Source organism: Balaenoptera acutorostrata, chromosome 10 (assembly GCF_949987535.1).
Source record: "Balaenoptera acutorostrata chromosome 10, mBalAcu1.1, whole genome shotgun sequence".
NCBI lineage: Eukaryota > Metazoa > Chordata > Mammalia > Artiodactyla > Balaenopteridae > Balaenoptera > Balaenoptera acutorostrata.
Genome location: NC_080073.1, coordinates 74,128,632 through 74,150,255, shown reverse-complemented (window position 1 = coordinate 74,150,255; position 21,624 = coordinate 74,128,632). Strand labels below are relative to the sequence as shown.

General features: G+C 44.9%; 1 protein-coding gene across 16 annotated transcripts in view; it reads left to right on the top strand.

Annotated features, from left to right (window-relative positions):
• The window catches only part of TRERF1 (transcriptional regulating factor 1), a 200,189-nt gene extending 181,408 nt beyond the window's left edge, over positions 1 to 18,781 (top strand). For 13 of the 16 annotated variants that reach the window (XM_057555068.1, XM_057555073.1, XM_057555065.1 and 10 more), the window contains 4 exons: positions 1,066 to 1,179; positions 8,376 to 8,579; positions 11,249 to 11,496; positions 15,071 to 18,781. In XM_057555068.1, coding sequence (XP_057411051.1) covers positions 1,066 to 1,179; positions 8,376 to 8,579; positions 11,249 to 11,496; positions 15,071 to 15,395 — 891 coding nt within the window. In that variant the 3' untranslated portion in view covers positions 15,396 to 18,781. The remainder of the gene's footprint in view (positions 1 to 1,065; positions 1,180 to 8,375; positions 8,580 to 11,248; positions 11,497 to 15,070) is intronic. The other 3 variants (XM_057555078.1, XM_057555076.1, XM_007197863.2) reach the window with 1 other exon arrangement.
• Positions 18,782 to 21,624: the final 2,843 nt, after the last annotated feature.

The window sequence follows — 21,624 nt, the reverse complement described above, 5'->3', positions numbered from 1 at the left end:
ATTCGCACCCGCCTTACTCTGCCCTGGAGGCCACTGGACTCTTTGCTGCCCTCTATCCCAGCAGCTCCCAGGCTCGCATCTCTCCTGGGTCACCTTCCCCAGGACTGGTCTGTCCTCAGCCTGATTCCTAAAGGCCCCGCACCTTGTTGACTGATGATGGATTCATGTGTCGTACTCGCCAGGCAATGCAGGATTTAAAACAAGGGTTCTCTGGGACTCTATCCTCCCTCCCTGGGTGATTCTAATGTAGAAATTCATGATATCAGGTGGACGTGAAGGGGCCACCTTTGAGGAGACCAGACTTCTGAAGGTACTCTTTTCATTCTCACTATGCAGGTGGCCATGTTCCTGCCCCCAAGGGGACAGCCAGCCTTTTTATCTACCTCCAGAAAACCCACATTATTGAACCCCGCTTTGAGCTTAGAGCACTATGAACTAAACAAAGGAATTTTTTTCTCTTTAAAACACATTTATCTTTGCCCCTTTTGGGGAGAACAGGGCAAGCCTTGTTTTCTGCAAACACTAAGCTCTTGTCATCATAACTTTTGTCTTATATTCCTGTTCGATTACTAAGGAACATTTTTCATAAATAGATTTTGAAGGTCAACAAGTTGGAGAGCCAAATACATTCAAGCATTTGAAAAAGCATGCTGCTTTATGGGTTAAAAAAGGGAACGAGCTCTCTATGGACGAATGTGAAAAAAATCTCCAAGCTATCTTGTGAAAAAAGTCAAGATGCAAAGCAGTACATAGAGTGTGCTACCTTTTGTGAGGCAGAATGGTGGGGAGGAATATATTTTCGTGTTTGTTGGTATATATGTAAAGAAATTCTGGCATGACACCCAAGATATGAATAAGAGGGGCCAGCTGTGTTGCAGGGGTAGGGGGGGAACAGATGGATGGATGGATGGAGAACGGGTGTGGGGAGGAGATTTTTCACCATGTATATGTTTTTATTCAACTGCATAAACCTAATACCTATTACAAACTTAAAATTGCACAAAAGCTTGCTGCTTTGCACCCTGCCCACTGCTGGAGCTGATCTTGAGGTGGCTTTCCCGGCAGGTGAAGTCCAAGACGGTGGCTCAGTGTGTGGAGTACTACTACACATGGAAAAAAATCATGAGGTTGGGGAGGAAACACCGGACACGGCTCTCGGAAATCATCGACGATTGTGTGGTGAGTGAAGCTGCCCAGGTGCTGCTTATTCAGGCCCTGCTCCTGCCCCACGCCCAGGTCCCTAAGTGGCTGGCACCGGTGGGTGACAGGCCAGTTCCCAGGTGAGATTCAGGCCTTGATTTCCTGGGATAACTCGGCAGAGGGAAGGCAGTTTTGGGTTTGACCCGCAGCCCAGTGATCAGTTAAGGAGATGAGGGCTGGCTTGCGTTCCAGGGCAGGTAGGCACCAGGGGAGTTAAACCGTGCTGGTTCCAGCCTTGATGTGGGTGATTTATAAGAGGCACCCCGACATTCTGGGATAGCACTTCCTGATGCTTCCACAGTCACAGATGCTCCTGACCACAGAACTAACATGCCTTAGAAAGACCTAAGCGCACTCGGATTTTACACAGCTTCTGTGAAGCATGCCCAAGGAGCAACTTTGACCTCTAGATGGCGCCAGGAACTCTCAGTTATTGGGAAACTGGTTAGCAGTGTGTAGATTATCCTCATCCTCACATCACCATGTACCCTTGATACTGATTTCCTTCATTAGCAGACAATCCAAAGTTGTCTGCATATTAAGATGACGAACCTACTAAAGACATCACTAGGGACCTCCCTGGTGGCACAGTGGTTAAGAACCTGCCCGCCAGTGCAGGGGACACAGGTTTGAGCCCTGGTCCGGGAAGATCCCATATGCTGCGGAGCAACTACGCCCATGCACCGCAACTACTGAGCCTGCACTCTAGAGCCCCCGAGCCACAACTACTGAGCCCGCGTGCCACAACTACTGAAGCCCGCACGCCTAGAGCCTGTGCTCCGCAACAAGAGAAGCCACTGCAATGAGAAGCCCCCACACTGCAACGAAGAGTAGCCCCCGCTCGCCGCAACTAGAGAAAGCCCGCACAGCAACGAAGACCCAAAGCAGCCAAAAATAAATGTTAATTAATTTAAAAAAAAAAAAAAAGAAAGAAAGAAAGAAGTTTTTAAAAAAGACATCACTAGATCGAAATCTTCTCTGAACCCCTTATGTGTGGCTTTGGAAGTTACTACCACTTTTGTCCTTGCAGTTAACTCTCTTCTCTGCATCTGCAGCCAAAGGGAAATCTTCTCACATGTTGTGGAAAACACGTATGTGTGTGTAAAAATTACGTCTTGCGACAGATTACTAAACTCTCATCTGCAACCATCAGGGAATGTGTTTGGAATTCATAAATATCGTGAATATTTGTAATTATACTTTCATTCCCAATTGTGTCCCCCACGTAAGTGTTACTAGCACATATGTGGGTTAATCTCTTTCACAGACATTTACATAGTGCTTCATACATTCCAGGCATTGTACTAGGAGGCACTTTACACATATTGACTTTTTTACTCCTCATACCAATTCTATGAGGTAGGAAACTGAGGCACAGAGCCTAGGTAACTTAGCCATGGTCAAAAGCCTGGTGAGTGTGTTGTCTGAGCCTGATTCCCTGGTGTAACACTTAAGAGCAAGCAAATGCAAATCCCCTTAGAGAAGCGTAAAAACACTTGGACTCATTAACGCTTCAAAGCCTAAGTTCCTAACTAAGAATTGATCCTAGCTAAGAAATACATACACATATATAAATTTATATTTGGACCCAAATATCAGAAGAAAAATAGACACCTGTAGAATAGAATGGTATTGCCATTCTTTTGATTAGAGATGGCAGTATTCTATATTCAGGGTTTCCTATGATCAGGAGTTTTGTTTGACTGCCTTAAGTAGTGATGTCGTATATCTGAATAGCCTTTTTCTCACCTGTGGCTAACGTTTAAAAAAGCAACGTGGGGGCTTCCCTGGTGGCGCAGTGGTTGAGAATCTGCCTGCCAATGCAGGGGCCACAGGTTCGAGCCCTGGTCTGGGAGGATCCCACATGCCGTGGAGCAACTAGGCCCGTGAGCCACAATTACTGAGCCTGCGCGTCTGGAGCCTGTGCTCCGCAACAAGAGAGGCCGCGATAATGAGAGGCCCGCGCACCGCGATGAAGAGTGGCCCCCACTTGCTGCAACTAGAGAAAGCCCTCGCACAGAAGCGAAGACCCAAGACAGCCATAAATAAATAAATAAATAAATAAATAAATAAAATTTTAAAACCCAAAAAAAAAAAAAAAAGCAGATTGCCCTTATACAAGAAGGCCAGCAGTACATATTCACTATTTAAAAAAAAAAAAAAAGCAATGTGGCCTCTTCTGGTTCAATCAACTAAAAGCAATTGAGTTCCCACTATGTCTGTAGTGCCATGGGTGACCCGGGGCTGTTAACCGGCCTCTGCCCCCTGCCCCAGTAGCATATATTATAGGTGGGAAGATGTGGCATACACAAGGAGAAAGTTTACCGTGAACCCCAAGAGTCTTTAAAAGTAGTATGAGATGAGGTCCAGAAAGTCTTACATACGGCCTTTGGGAACTCTCTCTCATCCAGCTCCACCAGTCCTCAGGCAGAAGGTTGAGGCCCAGCGAGGGGACGGGGCTTGCCCAAGGTCACACAGAGCATTGCTTTCTGAATGAGCAGAATAGACAGTAAATGAGGAAGCTCAAAGAATCCTGGCCTGGGAGACCTAGGACCTGGCCCCTAAGCTTACTGACCAGTAAAAGGGGGCTGATGGTTTAGATGATTTGGGAAGTCCCTTCCAATTCTGGAATGTTCTGGGCTCTGTCAGAGTCATGTTTTGGAAGAGAGCAAAATCAGAGGATATGGTTTCCCAAAGCAAGTTGATGTCTCTTCAACTTGAGTGTTACCAAGTGCCTAGGACAGTGCCTGACACGATATCAGCACTCAGTAAACGTTTGTTGAATGAATGAGTGAACGTTTTTCCCAGGTAGGAGTCGCTCTGGGTCATGGCAACAATCCCTCTATGAACTCCCTGGAAGGAGAGGGGGTGAACCAGGAGATTCTGAGCAGAGGAGGGCTGCTACGGAAGGTGTGACCACGTTAGGTACAGGCGCCATCTTGGGCCAGCAGCGCTTTGCAGGTGGGTGGAAAGGCCCGAGCCAGCGTGTAGCCTCAGACTGAGGAGGAAAGGTTAAGATGTCACCCCAGGCACCACACCTCCTTGGACTTATTTGCCAGGAGCCGGTATTAGGCTGGGTCAGGTGCAACCACACCTTGTGACCTGTGAACTTAATGTGCAGAGATGACTCAGGCCCCCCAGAAAACAAGAAAATCTTGATTCAAGGCCAGCGTGGTAGCTCACAGCTCCCTTTAGGGCACTGTGAAGACACAGTCAACCTTCTGAGGATAGTTTGCCAAGTGGAGATGAAAAACTGGGACCGTGCAAGGACGGGGAAGGTGCAGGAGGCACAGTCCTAGGAGGGGGTCCTGCTCTCTGTCCTCTGGGCCTGCCTGGGACACCTGGGTAGCTCTCCTCAATATTTTATTAAAGGGAGTATATTCCCCCAAGATGGAGCACAGTCAGGTAGCTCAGGGACTTTTCAAGGGAGAGGGGAGAGGAAGGAGGGTGAGGAGAGACTGCTCTTTAGGGGCCAGGAGGTCAGCATAGCACAAGCTCATCCAGCAGGTAACTTGACTTCTGGCCTGAGACCGTCACAGGCCCTTCCACCCTTGCAGGCCGAAGAGGAGGCCAAGGTGGGCTCTGCTGAGGAGGCGAGAGAGAGGGAAGTGCTGGCCACAGGTTCCTGTTCCCTGCCCAGGCTCCTGCTTTCACTCAGGGCGAATCTGTGGGTCTGGCTGTGAGCAAAATTCAGCACAGTCCAAGAAACCAGCTGAGGCAGTTAACTGACTTTGGAAGACAGCGGTCAGGGCTCCGAGAGCACAGCTCCCCCATGGTCCCAGGCCTGAGTTGCCTGCAGTGTGATCCACTGACAAGGGGCCTGGGAAACATCCTCCTTCCCTCTGACACGGAAAGGCGGCTGGTTCTCAATGGTTTTGAGAGGTTTAGCTCTGTGTTTGAGCTGAAAACCTAAGCCGTGTCCAGATGGACAGATGTGCATCTGTGGACATGTGCAGGCAGGCAGGGAGCGAAGGCTGAGGCTTTAGAATCAGACGGTGCCGGTTTTAAATCTCAATTCAACTTCTTTACCAGCTGTGTGCTCTGGGGAAAATTAGTTCTCTGGCCAATTTCTCATTTGTTTAAAAAATAAAAATTTGTAGGGAATTCCCTGGCGGTCCAGTGGTTAGGACTCCGTGCTTTCACTGCCGAGGTGCTGAGGTCCCAGGTTCAATCCCTGGTCAGGGAACTAAGATCCAGCAAGCTGCATGGTGTGGCCTAAATAAATAAATAAATAAATAAGTTTTTTTTAATGAAAAAAAAAAATTGTGCAGGGTTTTTGTGAGAACTAACAGTGTGTGTGTGTGTGTGTTTGTGTGTGTGTGTGTAGTCCCTGCAGGCCTTCAGTATGTTGTCATCACCATCATCATTCATCAGTGACTGTAACACTCAAATCTGTGTCATTGAAGACATTTGGGTTGTTGAGCATTTGTGTTTTAACTTATAAATTTCTCATAATACAAATGCCATTTTCAGGCCTGAGAAATAAAAATCTCCTCAAGAAACTTATTTGGACTCAGGGTTTTGAGCACTTTGTATAATACATAACCATCTTCCTGCTCTGTACTTGCCCACTTTTCTGCCAATTTTTGAATAATACCAAATGTTTCCTTTCACAATACATCATGAAATGGCCAACTTGTTGATACAGAGTGCTACATGTTAGGGTTTTGTCCTTTGTCTTTGCATCTCTAGTCACATTGGTGAGCGCTGTCGCTTGATGATAAATCATTTTGTGAACATGCGTAGATTGCCATTTGAAGTAAACCTGTCTACGTTCATGAGACATATATAATCACAGGACAGTATAATTTAATCTGTAATTTAATGGCTCTATGGAACTTTTAAGAGCTTTCAAACAATAGCATGGTGAGAAAATTGTATAAATTTGTATAACAACTTGAAAATTGTATAACGACTGCTGTGAAATAAGTGCCATTGTCATTGAAAGTTACCATGTAATTTACTTTAAATGGTGAGCTGTAGGCCTCCGTCTACTTAATAACCTGATACCTGAGACCACAGAGTTCCAGTTCTGTAAAGGAATGGAGTGAACCCGTGGAGTTAGACGTAACATGATTTTACCTGAAATTCTCTGAGATTGAAAGGTGGTTGATTCATATGAGAATAAGGCCATTTAAGTGATATCAACCTGTATATTCTATACTAGTAAGAGATCTGTAAGCTTATATCATAAATCACTCTGTAAAATGTATTAAGCCTACATCTGTATTCATTGAAGTCTTTCAGCAAATGTAATCATTACTGATTAATCCTAATTTACCCACTGGAAACTGGGACCATTTCTTAAGTATACTCTATTAATGCATGGTCTCAAATATGCATATATACCATTTTAAATAAGGATAATACTGAAACAGTGAAGAGTGTGCTAAATGCCCGTATTTACTGGGATTATCTTTCTCTCCCACCCCCAATCCAAACTGGAGAGAGAAAGCTGGTGGTTTCTGGATCCCAGGGTACTGCTACTCTCAGAAATGTTTATTCTTCTTGGAAATTCTGGCTTCCAGGTTCTGAGAATTGTAGGCTTACCCAGAGTTACATCGCTGTCTGGGGTAAACCAAACTGCAGCCCATGTGCATTTTTTTTTTTTTTTTTTTGGCTGCATTGGGTCTTTGTTGCTGTGCGCGGGCTTTGTCTAGTTGCAGCAAGCGGGGGCCACCCCTCGCCGTGGTGCACGGGCCCCTCATGGCGGTGGCTTCTCTCGTTGCAGAGCACGGGCTCTAGGCGCGCGGGCTTCAGTAGTTGTGGCACACGGGCTCTAGTTGTGGCTCGCGGGCTCTAGAGCTCAGGCTCAGTAGTTGTGGCGCACGGGCTTAGTTGCTCTGCAGCATGTGGGATCTTCCCGGACCAGGGATCGAACCCGTGTCCCCTGCATTGGCAGGCAGACTCTTAACCACTGCGCCACCAGGGAAGTCCCCCAGCCCACATGCTTTAAGCAGTGGGTGTGCAGAGAGCCCAGCAGAGACAAATGACCCATCAGGGTGGAAGGCAGCCGGACATCCCTTTTGTTTCTTCATTTGTAAAATAGGAGGACTTTTTACAGCCTATTCAGTGACATAGCAAACGCACTTTGTACACCGTAAAGTGCTGTAAAATAGAAGCTAAAATGAGGTTGATGTAACACAGAATTCCCATCCCTGGTCCTCAGTCCTTCTAGGCCCAGAGGAGCAAGCATCCCTTACACACACACCCTCCCCCCACCCTACCCCCGTGAGGACTGAGATTGCAGAGTAAGGTAGTTAGTTGAATAAAAGGACCTCCTAGATCCCTGGCCCCCATCCCCACCCAGCCCAGGTACCTCCTCCAGGCTATTCCATTAACTGTCTTGTTAACCTTGAGGAAGGTCAGGACCTTCTGCTTAATTCTCCACCTCGTTGCTGTTCTGAAGCAGAGGGAGGGGACACAGTCACAAAGAGGATAATTATTCATAGAAATAGTTTTCTTATTTTTTTTCATAGAGTGCCCATGATCAGAGACCAAAAAAAAAAAAATTTAGCACATGATAAATAAAAGGGAATATCCCATTCCATTTCTGCTCCTTTTCAGAGCCACTGTGGTTGAGTCTCTGATCCTATTTTCTGATAAGAACAGAGAAGAAGTGCATCAGAATGCCATGGGTCATGTGCCTTCCACAGGTCAAATCAATATCTCGGGCATCTTGCAAGGAAGTGTGTTAGAAGACCTTTAAAAACAAAGCCTGATAGGTCTTTAGTCTCTGTCCAGAGGGGCTCCACAGTGTCATTACTGCTTGAAAACCCTCCTCACTGCTCTGGGGAGGCAGAGCTGCTGCAAGTGGGGTATCCTGCCTGAGTTTTAGTCAGTGTCAAGGTCTGCGGGTCTCAAACAAGGGGGAGAAACTCTACATACAGAAATCTCTCCTCTCTGCCTTAGGATATTTTTTTATAAGTGATGAGGGGACCCAAAGTGGGCTGGGGGGACTTCCTTGCCCTCAGAATTCCAAGTGTCCAGTGACCAACCTTGTAGAAACCGTATCCCTCCCCAGAGGTCTCTGCCAGCCCTTCCTTATGCACAAAGAAGCCGATGCAGCCCCAGCGTCCAGCCCCTCTCTCCTCTCCTAGCCCCTGGGTTCTGTTCATCACTAAAAATGCCATTTGGGGATTTTCCCCCTTTTGCTTTTATTGCCTTAACACCAGACGAGTGAAGAAGATGAAGAGGTACAGGAGGAGGAGGAGGACCCAGAAGAAGACAGGAAATCCACAAGAGAAGAGGAGAGTGAATTGCCCAAGTCTCCAGAGCCACCACCAGGCCCAGTCCTGGCTTCCGCAGAGGGGCCGCCCCTGCAGGCCCTGGGCCAGCCCTCAGGCTCCTTCATCTGTGAAATGCCCAACTGTGGAGCTGTAAGTGTCTCTGCGCCCTCTAGGGATCTGGGACTCGTGAGAGCATACAGCTGTGCCCGGCTTTAAGAGATGATGCACTTTGCAAAAGGTGTACTTTCAGCAGTGAACGTTTGGCAGAGGGAAGTCCACATGGCCATGCTTTTCTTTCCTTCTCCATTTACTTATTCATTCAGCCCATAGATATTTCTGGAGTGTGTGTTCTCTTTTAAGCACTGTGCCACGTGCTTGGAGGACACAGGTCCGTCCCTGCCCTCAGGGAGCGTGTGATTCAGGCTCTGCAATGGACCTTGGCCTCCAGAACTTACACTCCTCGTTACTGGGTGCCTCCCCACTCCTCCTGGGCTGTGTCACACAGGTCATGTCCTGGAGACATGCATTTAAATGCAGTGGGAGAGCCCACAGAGAAGGAGTGTCCTTTTATGGCATAGTTACAAAGATTTAGCTAAAGTTTATCTTTGTACTCTTTGGGGGAAGCAAACAAGATTTACTAAGCAAATTATTCATGTAAACAGGCTAAAAAGGTGTCTGTGTAATTACCTAACCTAGTACTTTTCAAGTACATTAGAAGCATCATTTAGCTAAAATAAAACCAGTTCACCATTTGATCATTCTTAGCACTAAAGGATGGCCTTACAGAATCTGTACTGGCCTGATCTAAGGCTCTCTGTGTATTTTAATGGATATATTTTTTTAATTGTTAACTTTGGACTCTCAGTCCGCCCGGTACCCCACTCGTCTGAATTGTTGAGCTTTTCCCAAATCAAGTTTCTTAAAGCTGGGCACACCTGTGCAGGCAAGTTCTAGAGGTATTATGCAAAAAATTAGAATGTTGCTCCTTTCATATGAAGCCCTGTTTTCCCCAAGTTAGTGCTTATCTTTGCTTGTGTGTTATATAGGATAATACTGTTTTCCAGAGTGCATTGAATGCTGCTTATTCAGTCCGTCACTTAGATGAAGAAAGCAACAGTCTTTAAAATATTTAGATCCTAAAGCAGAAATTCACTTGATTTACATTTAAGAAAAAATGAAAAAAATTTTTTAAATGATACACACATTTTGCATTAGCTTTGAAGAGAACATAAGAAATTGCTAGCTTGTTTCTATCTTTGATGTTTAATGAGCTGGACGCTTCACTCCATCATTGCCATGTTGTATAGAGCACTTCCGTTAGGGGATGATTAAGATGTGACTTTATTTATTTATTTTTTACACATCTTTATTGGAGTATAATTGCTTTACAATGGTGTGTTAGTTTCTGCTTTATAACAAAGTGAATCAGCTATACATATACATATGTTCCCATATCTCCTCCCTCTTGCATCTCCCTCCTACCCTCCCTATCCCACCCCTCTAGGTGGTCACAAAGCACCGAGCTGATCTCCCTGTGTTATGTGGCTGCTTCCCACTAGCTATAAGATGTGACTTTAAATGACAGTATCCTTGGTGTGTTTGTTTAGAAATTGGATGCTTCCTCAATTCATAGTTTGGGTGTACAGTAAATTCTTTCCTGAGCGGGAAATCTTTTACTTTACCCAATCAAAAATGCTCAGCAAGGTGAATATTTTTTCGTGACTTTAAAAAACAACAGGGAAAAAAGCATGTTGGTTTTATTCAGTGCCTAAACATGGAGGTTTTGGTTGCTAAATCAGCGAAAGATTTTTCTTCCCTGCAAGACTATAAACAGAACTCATGAACTTAACACAGAGTGACCATCTGTGGCTGGACAGTTCAGTGGGTACTCCCATTAGCTGATGCATTTAGCAATCTGGAAGTCAGGGCTCTTGGAATTCAGGGGTCTGGATTACATCCCTTTACAGCAGTGGACCTCTGCTGGGAATAGTTTTGTTCCCGTGAACATTTGGCAACGTCCAGAGACATTTTTATCACATCTAGGGAGGTGCTCCTGGCATCTGGTGGGTAGAGAGGCCAGGGTTGCTGCTGAACATCCTGTGATGCCCAGGACAGCCCCGCAGCAAAGAATCATCCAGTCCCAAATGTCAGTAATACTGAGGTTGGGAAACCGTGCATTATGCCAGCCTTCAAAAGACCAGGTCGTTCCCCTTTTTTTCATCCTGCAGTACAATGTCAGGGTCTGAAACGTTGCTTCAACACTGGGCTACTGATTGGGGCTTAGAAATAACATATAGAATATATCAGAGCAGCTAGTCAGTGTCTTCCAAGCTGTGTCTCTTGGGGTTCAAGGGATTCCTAGCGGGGAGATAGAGCTGAGCAAATAGATTCAATTTTGGGGGGCTGTCTATTTCAGCCAGAGTACCTCTGCTTTGAACTTTTGAATAAGACCTGATTTTTTTAAGTAAAGAAAGGAAAGGAAAGGAAAAAAGAAAGAAAAGAAAAAAGGGGTGGAAAGTAGCTTCTGGCTGTTAAAAAGTTTGAAAGCTGGTCCAAACCCTCTCATTTTACAGATGGAAACAATAAGGTGTTCAGAGGGGAAATGGCCCAATGGCCTCCCTGTGAGGCGGAGGCACTGGATTGAGCCCTAGTCTTTGATTATAACAGTGATGGGTTTTTTACTGGCACAGCACTTGTGATTGTGGTATTTGATCTCTACTTTCTGTGGCATTTGTCCAGAGTTTGCTTATGTAAAACCACTGTTTCGAGTATCACATGTTCTACCAATGAGTAACTAATAACCCTAATTTCCTTTTCAGGACTGTAGATGTCATGTCACTCCCTTTCTTCCCCAGGTGTTCAGCTCCCGACAGGCACTGAACGGCCACGCCCGCATCCACGGTGGCACCAACCAGGTGACCAAAGCTCGGGGTGCTGTACCCTCTGGAAAGCAGAAGCCTGGCAGTGCCCAGAGCGGGTACTGCTCAGTGAAGAGCTCACCCTCTCACAGCACTACCAGCGGCGAGACAGACCCCACCACCATTTTCCCCTGCAAGGAGTGTGGCAAGTAGGTAGAATTGGGCCAGGGACTGAATCTAAGTGTGGGATGAATAATGCCTCTGTAGGAGCTGGGCCAAGGTGGTCTGAGGTGTCTCCAGGTAGAAAAAGAACCCAGACTCTCCAGTTTTTCCTCATATCATCGTTGGGGTCTACGTGGTGCCTCATGGTGGGTGGACCTTGTCTCTGACTCAGAATATGGTCATTCTGATGTCCTAAAGCTTAATAAGGATGGACATCATCAGAGAGCAAATCTCTAGTGACATACCTTCACTCTTTTCCAGAAATGATGGATGGGACTCTGATTCCCACCTCTTCCCTTCACACCCAAACCATATTCACTAGTACTGACTGCTCTCTTTGCATCCCTGCCGAGTGATTTGAGAATGGCGCTAAAACATCTAATCAGGAACTCTCTGTGGCAGAGATGGCTTTCCTACCAATACTGCTCGTTCCTGCACCCAGGGCAGACATCACTAATCAATTGCTATACTTTTTGCTACCACATTAAGATAAGACTCAAATCCTTTCAAATCCTTTAAATCCTAATGCTTCAAGCTGGCACAACCAGTTGATCAGAGTTGACTCATGAGGTAAAGTCTATCTGTCATCTTGGCCGTTTTAAGTGTAATTTAAAACAATGAAAAGGGGGAATTGACAGTAGGTGGTAATAACAGCATTAAATAACGTTTACTAAGCACCTAATTTTGTTACATACTTCATGTGCATGAGATCATTTAATCCCCACACAGAAACTCCATGTGGCGCAGATACTGTTTTATCCTTGTTTTTACGAATAAGGACTGAACATTAGGTAAATTTACTTGCCCCAGGTCATTCCCCCAGTAAGAGCAGAACTGAGATTTGAAACCCTATGTGTTCAAATACAGAGCCTGGGCTTCTGACCACTGTTCCAGCCTAGTGGTTTCCTTTGTTTGCTTATTTATTTATCACTGATGGTGAGATGCACACAGTTCCCTCCCACAGCATCCAGTATAGAATTCCAGTTTACTTCTCAGTGAGTCTGCCTGCAAGAAGGGTTGTCATAAGTAACTTCTTTTAGGAGCCTTGCCGAGTTTCTCTTCCTGTAACCTCCAATGTCTCAAACGTGCAGTGTTACCTGGAGAGATGCCCACGAGGTAGCTGCTGAAACTACCAAGGGAACATCGCTAGTTGTATGAATGAGGCCAACTGGGACCTCTGTTTATAATCTTCATCCTCATGGAATATTTCAGGCGTATTTCAGGCATCTTAATAATTCTGTCATTTATCAGTTACTCAGTATTTGCCTGGCACTGTTTTAAAGGATGTTTACGTGTATTGATTAATTTAATCTTAAGCCCGATGAGGTAGGTACTGTTAGCCATAGGTCGGTGGCACCTGCCAAAGTGAGTTGGAACTAGCAGCTCTCTTCCTGCAGAGATGGGTAGACAGACTTAGGCGTGGGTCCCCTCCTCTGGGCTCTAATGTCCTTCAGAGCCAGGACATGATATCATCTTCATGTCAGCAAGGAATAAGTGAGCCCCTGGATTGATCATCGGGTTTACTTACTTGAAATAGTGAAACCTCCTCAGTCGGACTCCCCCCTACTTGCCCTGGGGTGGGAGAGGCAGGGAAGGGGGCGTCTCACCAGTTTCTTCTCAGGAACCAGCATCTTCCCTTCACTCACTCCCCTCCAACAGGCGACAACTCCTTATTCCACTAGGTGGCGACAAAGGACATTTTAACAACCAGAAATAAGTATTTCAAGCTCTGGTTGTCTTTTGGTGATTTCCATTAAATGTTTTCCTTGTCTTGTTTTTATGTTGCTTGGGACCTTTTTCTACCATAACTCCAGTTAAGATTTTTATGGAAAACAGAAGTATTTTCTGTGGTTTTCCAGATGAGGAATAACATCAGGCACATGTTTGCAGAATCCTTTTTTTAGCTGCTGAATTTATGTTCATTACATTAGACAGTTTTCAGTATGTCCAGTGGTGATTCATCAACTCTGTTCTAAGACGCGGGTCTTAGAAATCAGGTTTTTTTTTCCATTTATGAGCTCAGGAATAAATATTTATGCCACCCTCCCTCTCTAAAAACAGGCCGTCTAACATCTGGACAAACTTGCTCTGAAAAAGGTCCAGATAGAAATATTTTAGGCTGGGTTTCCCTGGCAGCACAGTGGTTAAGAATCTGCCTGCCAATGCAGGGGACACAGGTTCGATCCCTGGTCCAGGAAGATCCCACATGCCGCGGAGCAACTAAGCCCGTGTGCCACAAGTACTGAGCCTGCGCTCTAGAGCCCGCGAACCACAATAAGAGAAGCCATTGCAATGAGAAGCCTGCGCACCGCATCGAAGAGTAGCCCCTGCTCGCCGCAACTAGAGAAAGCCCACGTGCAGCCATGAAGACCCAACGCAGCAAAACAACGACAACAACAACAAAAGAAATAATTCTCAACTTTAAAAAAAAAGAAATATTTTAGGCTTTGCAGGTCATTCTGTCTCTGTCACAACTACTCAGCTGTGCCATGTTAGTGCAAAAGCAGCCATGGACGATACATAAACAAACATGTCTGCGTTCTGGTAAAACTTTATTTACAAAGCAGGCAGTGGGCAGGATTTGGCCCACTGACCATAGTTGGCAGGCCCCTTAGCCCAGGATTTCTCAGCCTTGGCACTGATATTTTGGGCCTGATGATTCCTTATTTGGGGAAGAGGGCCTGCCCTCTGTATTGTAGGGTGTTCAGCAGCATCCCCAGCATCTACCCACTCGATGCCAGAAGTACCACTACCACCACACAGCTGTGACCATCAAAAATGTCTCCAGACGTTGCCAGATATTCCCTGTGGAGGCAGAATCCCCCCTAGCTGAGAACCACTATTTCATTCTAAAGCAAACAGGAGGGAACTATGATATACGATGGCCAAAACGAGACAGGATCTTGGGCGAAGAGGAATGGTCAGTGCAGCTCAGAAGTCCAGTACGATGAAGACAGAAGAGGGGCTGTTGGATTTGGCCACACAGCCACTAGCGATCTCAAGCACTTGGACTGAAGTGGAGGGGACGACAGTGCAGTTGGAGAGTGTGGAGGAAAGAGGAGCTGTACGTGTGTGCGGGCAGACCCTCTAGAATTTTGACGGGAACGACAGGGACAGGAGGCCAGAGGCAGAGGACGGGTTGTTTTACGGTGGGAACCGACAGAGCTTGGCAGCATGATACGGGGATTCTCAGGTTGGTCGAGAGGGCTTGGTCAGTGATGGAGAGGAAACGGGGAAGATAAGGAGGAAAGAAATGCTTGTGCCCCAGGCCACAGATGGACAGGAAAGCTTTCACAGAGAGAAGCTTGTCACAGAGAGAAAGCCCAACACACTGTAAACGTGTTCCTGTCCACATCCCCTTTCCTTGGAACACTTGGAGAGAAGAGAGGTAACAGGTCACCAGGGGAGGAGGTCTTGGGAGCTAAGGAGATGGGGACTCTGTCAGAGCCACCCCAAACCAGACAGCAGACCATGCACCTGCTCTTCCCTATAGGATCCCTTGGATTTCCAAGAACTCAGATCTTCTAAATTTCACATGCTTCTTTTTCTTCATTTTTATAGAGTCTTCTTCAAGATCAAAAGCCGAAATGCACACATGAAAACTCACAGGCAGCAGGAGGAACAGCAGAGGCAGAAAGCCCAGAAGGCGGCTTTTGCAGCTGAAATGGCAGCCACAATTGAGAGGACTACGGGGCCGGTGGGGCCGCCGGGGCTGCTGCCCCTGGACCAGCTGAGTCTGATCAAACCCATCAAGGACGTGGACATCCTCGACGACGACGTCGTCCAGCAGTTAGGAGGCGTCATGGAAGAGGCCGAGGTCGTGGACACCGGTCTCCTCTTGGATGATCAAGATTCTGTTTTGCTTCAGGGTGACACGGAACTCTAAAGCCCTGTGTGTCGCTTGGAGACAGCGAAAACCCACGGTCTCCATCCTCATTCATCAGGAAAGCTGGACTGCCTGCTTGTTTTGTAACCATTTTAAACTACCTGTTTAAAAAGTGGTCGTTTTTTTCAGGTTTAGAAAAAAATCGGGGTTTTTTTCCTTTTATTTAAAAATAATTGTTTTGTGGGAGGTTGGGGGGGAATAAATCATTGGCACAATCCTACTTTAAGATGTGTTTCATCTGGGCTGCATTCCCAGGAATGAACTCATTCCTGGTTGGGAATGAACCTGACGTTCATGTTCTTTTGCTTTCAGATGCCAACCATCCTGGTTGCCTTTTATCCCAAAGCTTGCATGAGCGAGTGAGTGAGAGAGTCTGTGTGTGTGTGTGTGCGTGTGTGTGTGTGTGTGTGTGTGTGTGTGTGTGTAAAGCAGGCTACTTTCTTTGTGCTGGGGTCTTGGGCCATCCTTTCCCACCAAAAGTCATTTTTGTGCTAACCTCATTCCGCAGTTTGCAGTGAACTTGGCGTCTTTGCCGGGAGACCATGCTAGGAAGTAGCTTTCCAGTGAGCAAAGGCAGCCCTGTGTTCCACAGCTTTCTTCTAGCACACATGTCATTTGAAGAGTTGACCAAACGTGAAAGTCGTTTTTCTCCCTGCCCTGCCTGTCACTCGGCCTGTTTCTGAAAACTGAGTGCTGTGTCATTTCAGGCTTTCCCTCCCTGGCCGTGATTTACTAAGAAGGTGATTCATGGAGCAAGTGCGTCCTCTTCCCAGTTCCCTGAAGACCGGTTGACTCCAATTCATGGGTTAGCAGGATCCCTTGGATTTCCAAGAACTCAGATCTTCTAAATTTCACATGCTTCTTTTCCAGTTGGCCTGAGCCGACTGGAAATCCGTCTGGAGGAAAATAACCCCAACTATTAAGTTGCCAGGGCTGTTTTCAGGGAGGTTGGTGGAGGAGCACAGATTAAAGTCCCTGGAATGCCAAGAGGCCCAAAAACTAGATCAGAAGAGCTGATTCTTTTTTGCCACACTGTTAAAGGTCAGTGGAGTTCTGAAATTACTCTGTGCCACTTGAAAGTACTGTGAAACCTCATTCACTAGGATTCTGCTGTCATTCGCCTGTGCTGGACCAAAGTTTACCTTGACGCTAACTCTGAGGAAAAGGGTTGTCTAACAAATCTGATGGCAAATACAAGGGAAATAGCATTAAAGGCCAACAAAAATGGTTTCAGATACCACTTCAGCTACAGTGTTTGCATTCAAACAATGAATGTATTCATTAAAGTCATTTACCAAAGCCCTTCTAGAATTCTCCAAGCTACATACCCCTGCTCTGTCTCCTGTCCCTGCCGGCAGGGTTGCTGTTTGTACTTGAAGGTAATAAACCTGTAATCCTTCAAAAACGGCATCGAGCTCAGGCTTTTGAGCTGAGTCAGACTCCTCCATGGCCTCCGTCAGGGCAAATGAGTGCGTGCGCCTTCAGGCTGGGATGCAGCCCCAGCACAGAGCTGACGCTTCTGATGCCCCAGCTCCTGCAGGTGTGGCAATCCTGCCAGGGCACTTTGCTGGCACAGTAATAGCTTGATGTTACAAGAGGATGTCAGCGGAAGCACGAGGATAGGACTGGAGCATCTTTAAGTTGTCTCAGCAAAAGCTTCTAGCACACACTGAAGACCCACAGCAGCCCCACGCAGGCAGTGTCCTCTGAATCTCAGGAAAGCCATGGACAGAAGATCAATACAAAAGTTCTTTTCATTGCCACCATTCGGTTTTCAGAAAAAGAGGTCTTGAAGATTTCCTTTATCCTTTTTTAGGGGGAAAAAAAAGTGTTTCATTTGCTGCCATTTCTGACAAATTATTCAATGTTCTGAGTTCAGAACTGCCTGGGGAGGGCATCAGCCTTGTGGCAGAACTATTCCAGAACCATTCCAACTGTAGTATCGGCTGATCCCATCTGTCCCAGTGACTACTTCCCTCCACTTGTGGGTGTCTGAGAGGGATTCTGGAATGGTTCTGCTATTGGGTCTATGAAAACTTATCTAGCAAAGGAGCAAACACCCGGAAAAATGTTTATAAAGCAAATGTACTCGTTCTGTTTGGAGACTTGCCTGGCTGTTCCAGTTTAAAACATTAAAATAAACTGAGTTGCCAAGGCAAAAATATAATGCACAATTTAATTTTGATTTTCCATGCAGTATAGCATTTGCATTTTTGACTTGAAATAACCAAAGAACTCCTCCTTGATGAGACAGTTCACTTTCCTGAGTTAGTATTTTTCTTCACAATATCAACTTAAAGAATTGACTTCATAGTAAAATACTGCACTTATTTTTTTCCTGAAATGATTCTGCCTGCATGTATGTGTTGTGTTTTGGCTCCTCCCCCCCCCTCCCCACCCTAAAGAACTTTTCTTCCCAATGGTTTGTCTTCAACACAGTTACTGTTTACTATCAGATAGTTTTTCATTAGTGAATTTAGACCTCTTTGAGAAAGCTTGTATATAAAAAGTTAAAAGATATATTTTATGGAAAAACCCATCTTATTTTCAAATATATTTAACTGCTGTTCTATTTTATTAGAGGAAGGTTGTAAATATTTTCTAGGAGTTCTATTGTAAAGAAAAGTATTTTTGAAAAAAATTAATGTAATAAAAAGGAAAACATTTTTAAATAGTGGTTGTGATTGCTTCCTGTTCTGGCTTCATTGTGTTCTATTCGTAGGAAATGACTTGCATGCCTTCCCATTTTAGGATGTAATTTATTCTGGTTTGCACTATTTTAAGTTGACATCATAATATCTAATGTGCTTCACTGTATTTTCCCCAGAATGCAGGTCCCTTGGTCCATATCAAAAGCACTATGTATAGCATATTCATACTTTTTTCTTTTGTAACGTGTGTATTTTTAATAAGGATTTTATGTAACATTTTGGCAAAAAGAGGACAGTATTTTCTAGTGAATTTTATAATACATTTTGCTAAAAGTGTTTCTTCCTAGGTCAGTTTTTGTTAAGGTGAACCAAAAGTCTTATTTTCCCAGGGGTTTAAAAAAAAAGTTTGAAGCTTGAAAGCAAAGTTATATTTAAACATCATATGTAACAAATAAATAAAGATGTTTTATAGACTTGTCCTCAAAAGGTGCATTCCTTAAAAACAAAAACAACTGGGCATTCTAGGTTGGTTTTCCCCCTGAGCGATGAGCATTTTATTTTAATTGCCACAATACTTTTTTTTCAGAAAGCAAGCCAGGAGAATTTTACTTAAAAGGTTCCGGTCATTAGCCTCCTCAGAAATTTATTACAGTTCTTACAGATAGGCATTCATCAAACAGAGATGTAACCAAGTAGACACTGTCATATTTATTTGTGAAAACCTGATTCAATATTGCGTCAGCTGCTCTGAAAATAAAATGTTATCTTTTTGAGTTTCATTTGGCTTAAACATTCCTTCTTTCTAGCTGCTGAAATGACTTCTCAATGCTAATTTACTGTTAGTTTGTTTCTGGAGACAGGTTTAGAGGGCTGCTGATTAGATTTTTTTTAATATATATATAAATTTATTTATTTTATTTATTTATTTTTGGATGCGTTGGGTCTTCATTGCTGCGCGCGGGCTTTCTCTAGTTGCGGCGAGGAGGGGGCTACTCTTCGTTGCGGTGCATGGGCTTCTCATTGCGGCAGCTTCTCTTGTTGCAAAGCACAGGCACTAGGTGTGTGGGCTTCAGTAGTTGTGGCACACGGGCTCTAGAGCGCAGGCTCAGTAGTTGTGGCACACAGGCTTAGTTGCTCCGTGGCATGTGGGATCTTCGCAGTCCAGGGCTCGAACCCGTGTCCCCTGAATTGGCAGGCAGATTCTTAACCACTGCGCCACCAGGGAAGCCCAGGTTGATCAGATTTAATGCTCATATAAATGCCCCCACCCCTACCCTGGAGGCCAAGATGAATATTTCTGCTTCTCAAGCTGTGGATGAGCCACTTGAAGGGTTGATGGCCTCTAACCCGTACTACTCACAATGCAGTTTGGGGGAGCTCAGTATTACACATGGGTTATCTCACAGGGAACCACCGACAAAATCCAGTCCACCCTGGTTTATAGGCATTGCTAATCTGGATTTCCAAATTCTACAAAGTGTGTTTACTTTTTAATGGTCAACAGCAAAGTTCAGGAGAAATCTGAAATTCTAGATTTCATACAGAATTTAAGTAGGGCATACCTGTTCAAGACCTTGATCTTCTACGTTCTTTTGGGGTTTTATACTTTTAATTTGGGCAATGTTAGTCATGTGCCAAAGAAAATAGCTCTTCCTTTACAAACACTGCATTTAGCCAGTGTTGGAAATTTAAATTCTGCTTCCAGGGGCTCAGGTGTCCAATCTGAAGACTTTTTCCTACTGTTTTAGTCTCATTCATTACTCACGTACCAGGCACTATTCCACGCTGTATTACACACGGGGCAGTTGAGTAGCTAAAGATGACTGTGACATCATTCCTGCCTGCCTGCCAAGGAATTTAATACTTAGAAAAAACATATAGGGACCTGGGAACAGATCCAGTTCCATCACTGGGAAGAGCAAAGGTCATGCTTTATTATTATTACTGAAACATCTCACCATCACCCACATATTCACAGCAATTTATAACAGGTGCTCAGCAACTATTAATTATCTCTCTAATCTTCCAGGTATGCTTATCCGTGTGCGTGTGTGTGTGTGTAAATAAAACCTCTTTTGACTTTACCTAAATTCAATTCTGAATTCCACAGACTACCAGTCTACCTTCCTCAGCCACAGCCAGCCAGCTGTGGACTGAGGCTGAGTTTTAATGTTGGTATAAACAAAACATAATTAGGAAGGCATGTTAAGAAATTGACTAATATATTCCTAAGTGAACCATAGTGATCTTTGGGTCTCAGATATCCCTGTATAAAAGAGCCAAAGGGCTGATTATTTCTTTATATGAGAGAGAATCTTTTGAAAAGAGCTGTCCTCCCACAACCCCCCCAAGGGAAGTGTTTAATGTTTCTGTTTGAGTCGTAAAGGCCAAGCAGCCATACATGCTTGATTTGCATTCCAGCACACATATCCTTAACATACAACACGGATCTCTCTTTGGGCTGTTTGGGGTCATTACTTCCTTACTTCCTCTGCTTATGTAATTTTATTTTTGGCAGTCTTGCTATTTCTTTTTTTTTTTTTTCCCCAACCACTTTATTAAGGTACGGCTGACACATAAAAAGCTATACATATTTATTGTATACAACTTGATGAGTTTGGAGATAAGTGTATAACCATGAAACCATCACAATCAAGTGAGAAGATCTGTCTTTTAAAACAGAACAACCGGTGCAATCAAAGTATGATATAACTTAGAAATGTTTGATGCACACACTTTTAGTTTTCCTGGATATAAAGCAAGGTGGACTTGCATCAACTTGATCTCCTGCTCATTTACACTAGTTCAGAGGTTTGAAGGCTTAGGTCGTAGGGAAAAGACCCATAATGGACTGGCCAAGCTTTAGAACACTGTCCACGCTAATAAACTAAGAACTTTTACATGTTAACAAAAACCTCCACACTGTCCATGCCCACACACCATACCAAAGGGCTCTTTCCACAGCCCCACTGTTGGCAAAACCTGAGTTTGCCCCTCACAATGACTCCCACCTTACCCCCAGCTAACTGGACCAGCGCCAGCACCTGACCCCAAGCTATTAGGCCCATAGTCCATTTGATGACACATGACATGATTTAGCCCCGGAAAATGAGGGGACCAAATCCAATTCCCACATTTGAGAGTATGAATGGAGAAACTTGGTGAGCCAAAGGCAGCAAGCAGAATTCTGAGGGAGCACCAACTATTTGTAAGCAGAGAAAGCCCATCAATAAAGAGACCATGTTTGGCCTTAGGGGTGGAGAGGGCATCCAGTCCCTAAGGCTGCTTTGAGCCCACTTTTCCAATTGCAGGAGCAGTTCAGGCCATACATGTCTTTAAAAATAAAAAATAAACTCCTTTTCTTGCAGGAGCATGGGGAAATGGGGATCTCTATGCCTCACATCCAAAAGAGACTACTGAGTTCTACTTAGTAGAACTGGACCTTATTACAAAGTCAGCACCTGGGGTGCTGCAGGGGTGGAAAAGGCACTGAACTAGGATTTTGAAGATGGTTATTGGTTCAGCTGTAACTAACTCACCCATATGACTTTGAATGAGTCATTTCATCTCTGAGCCTC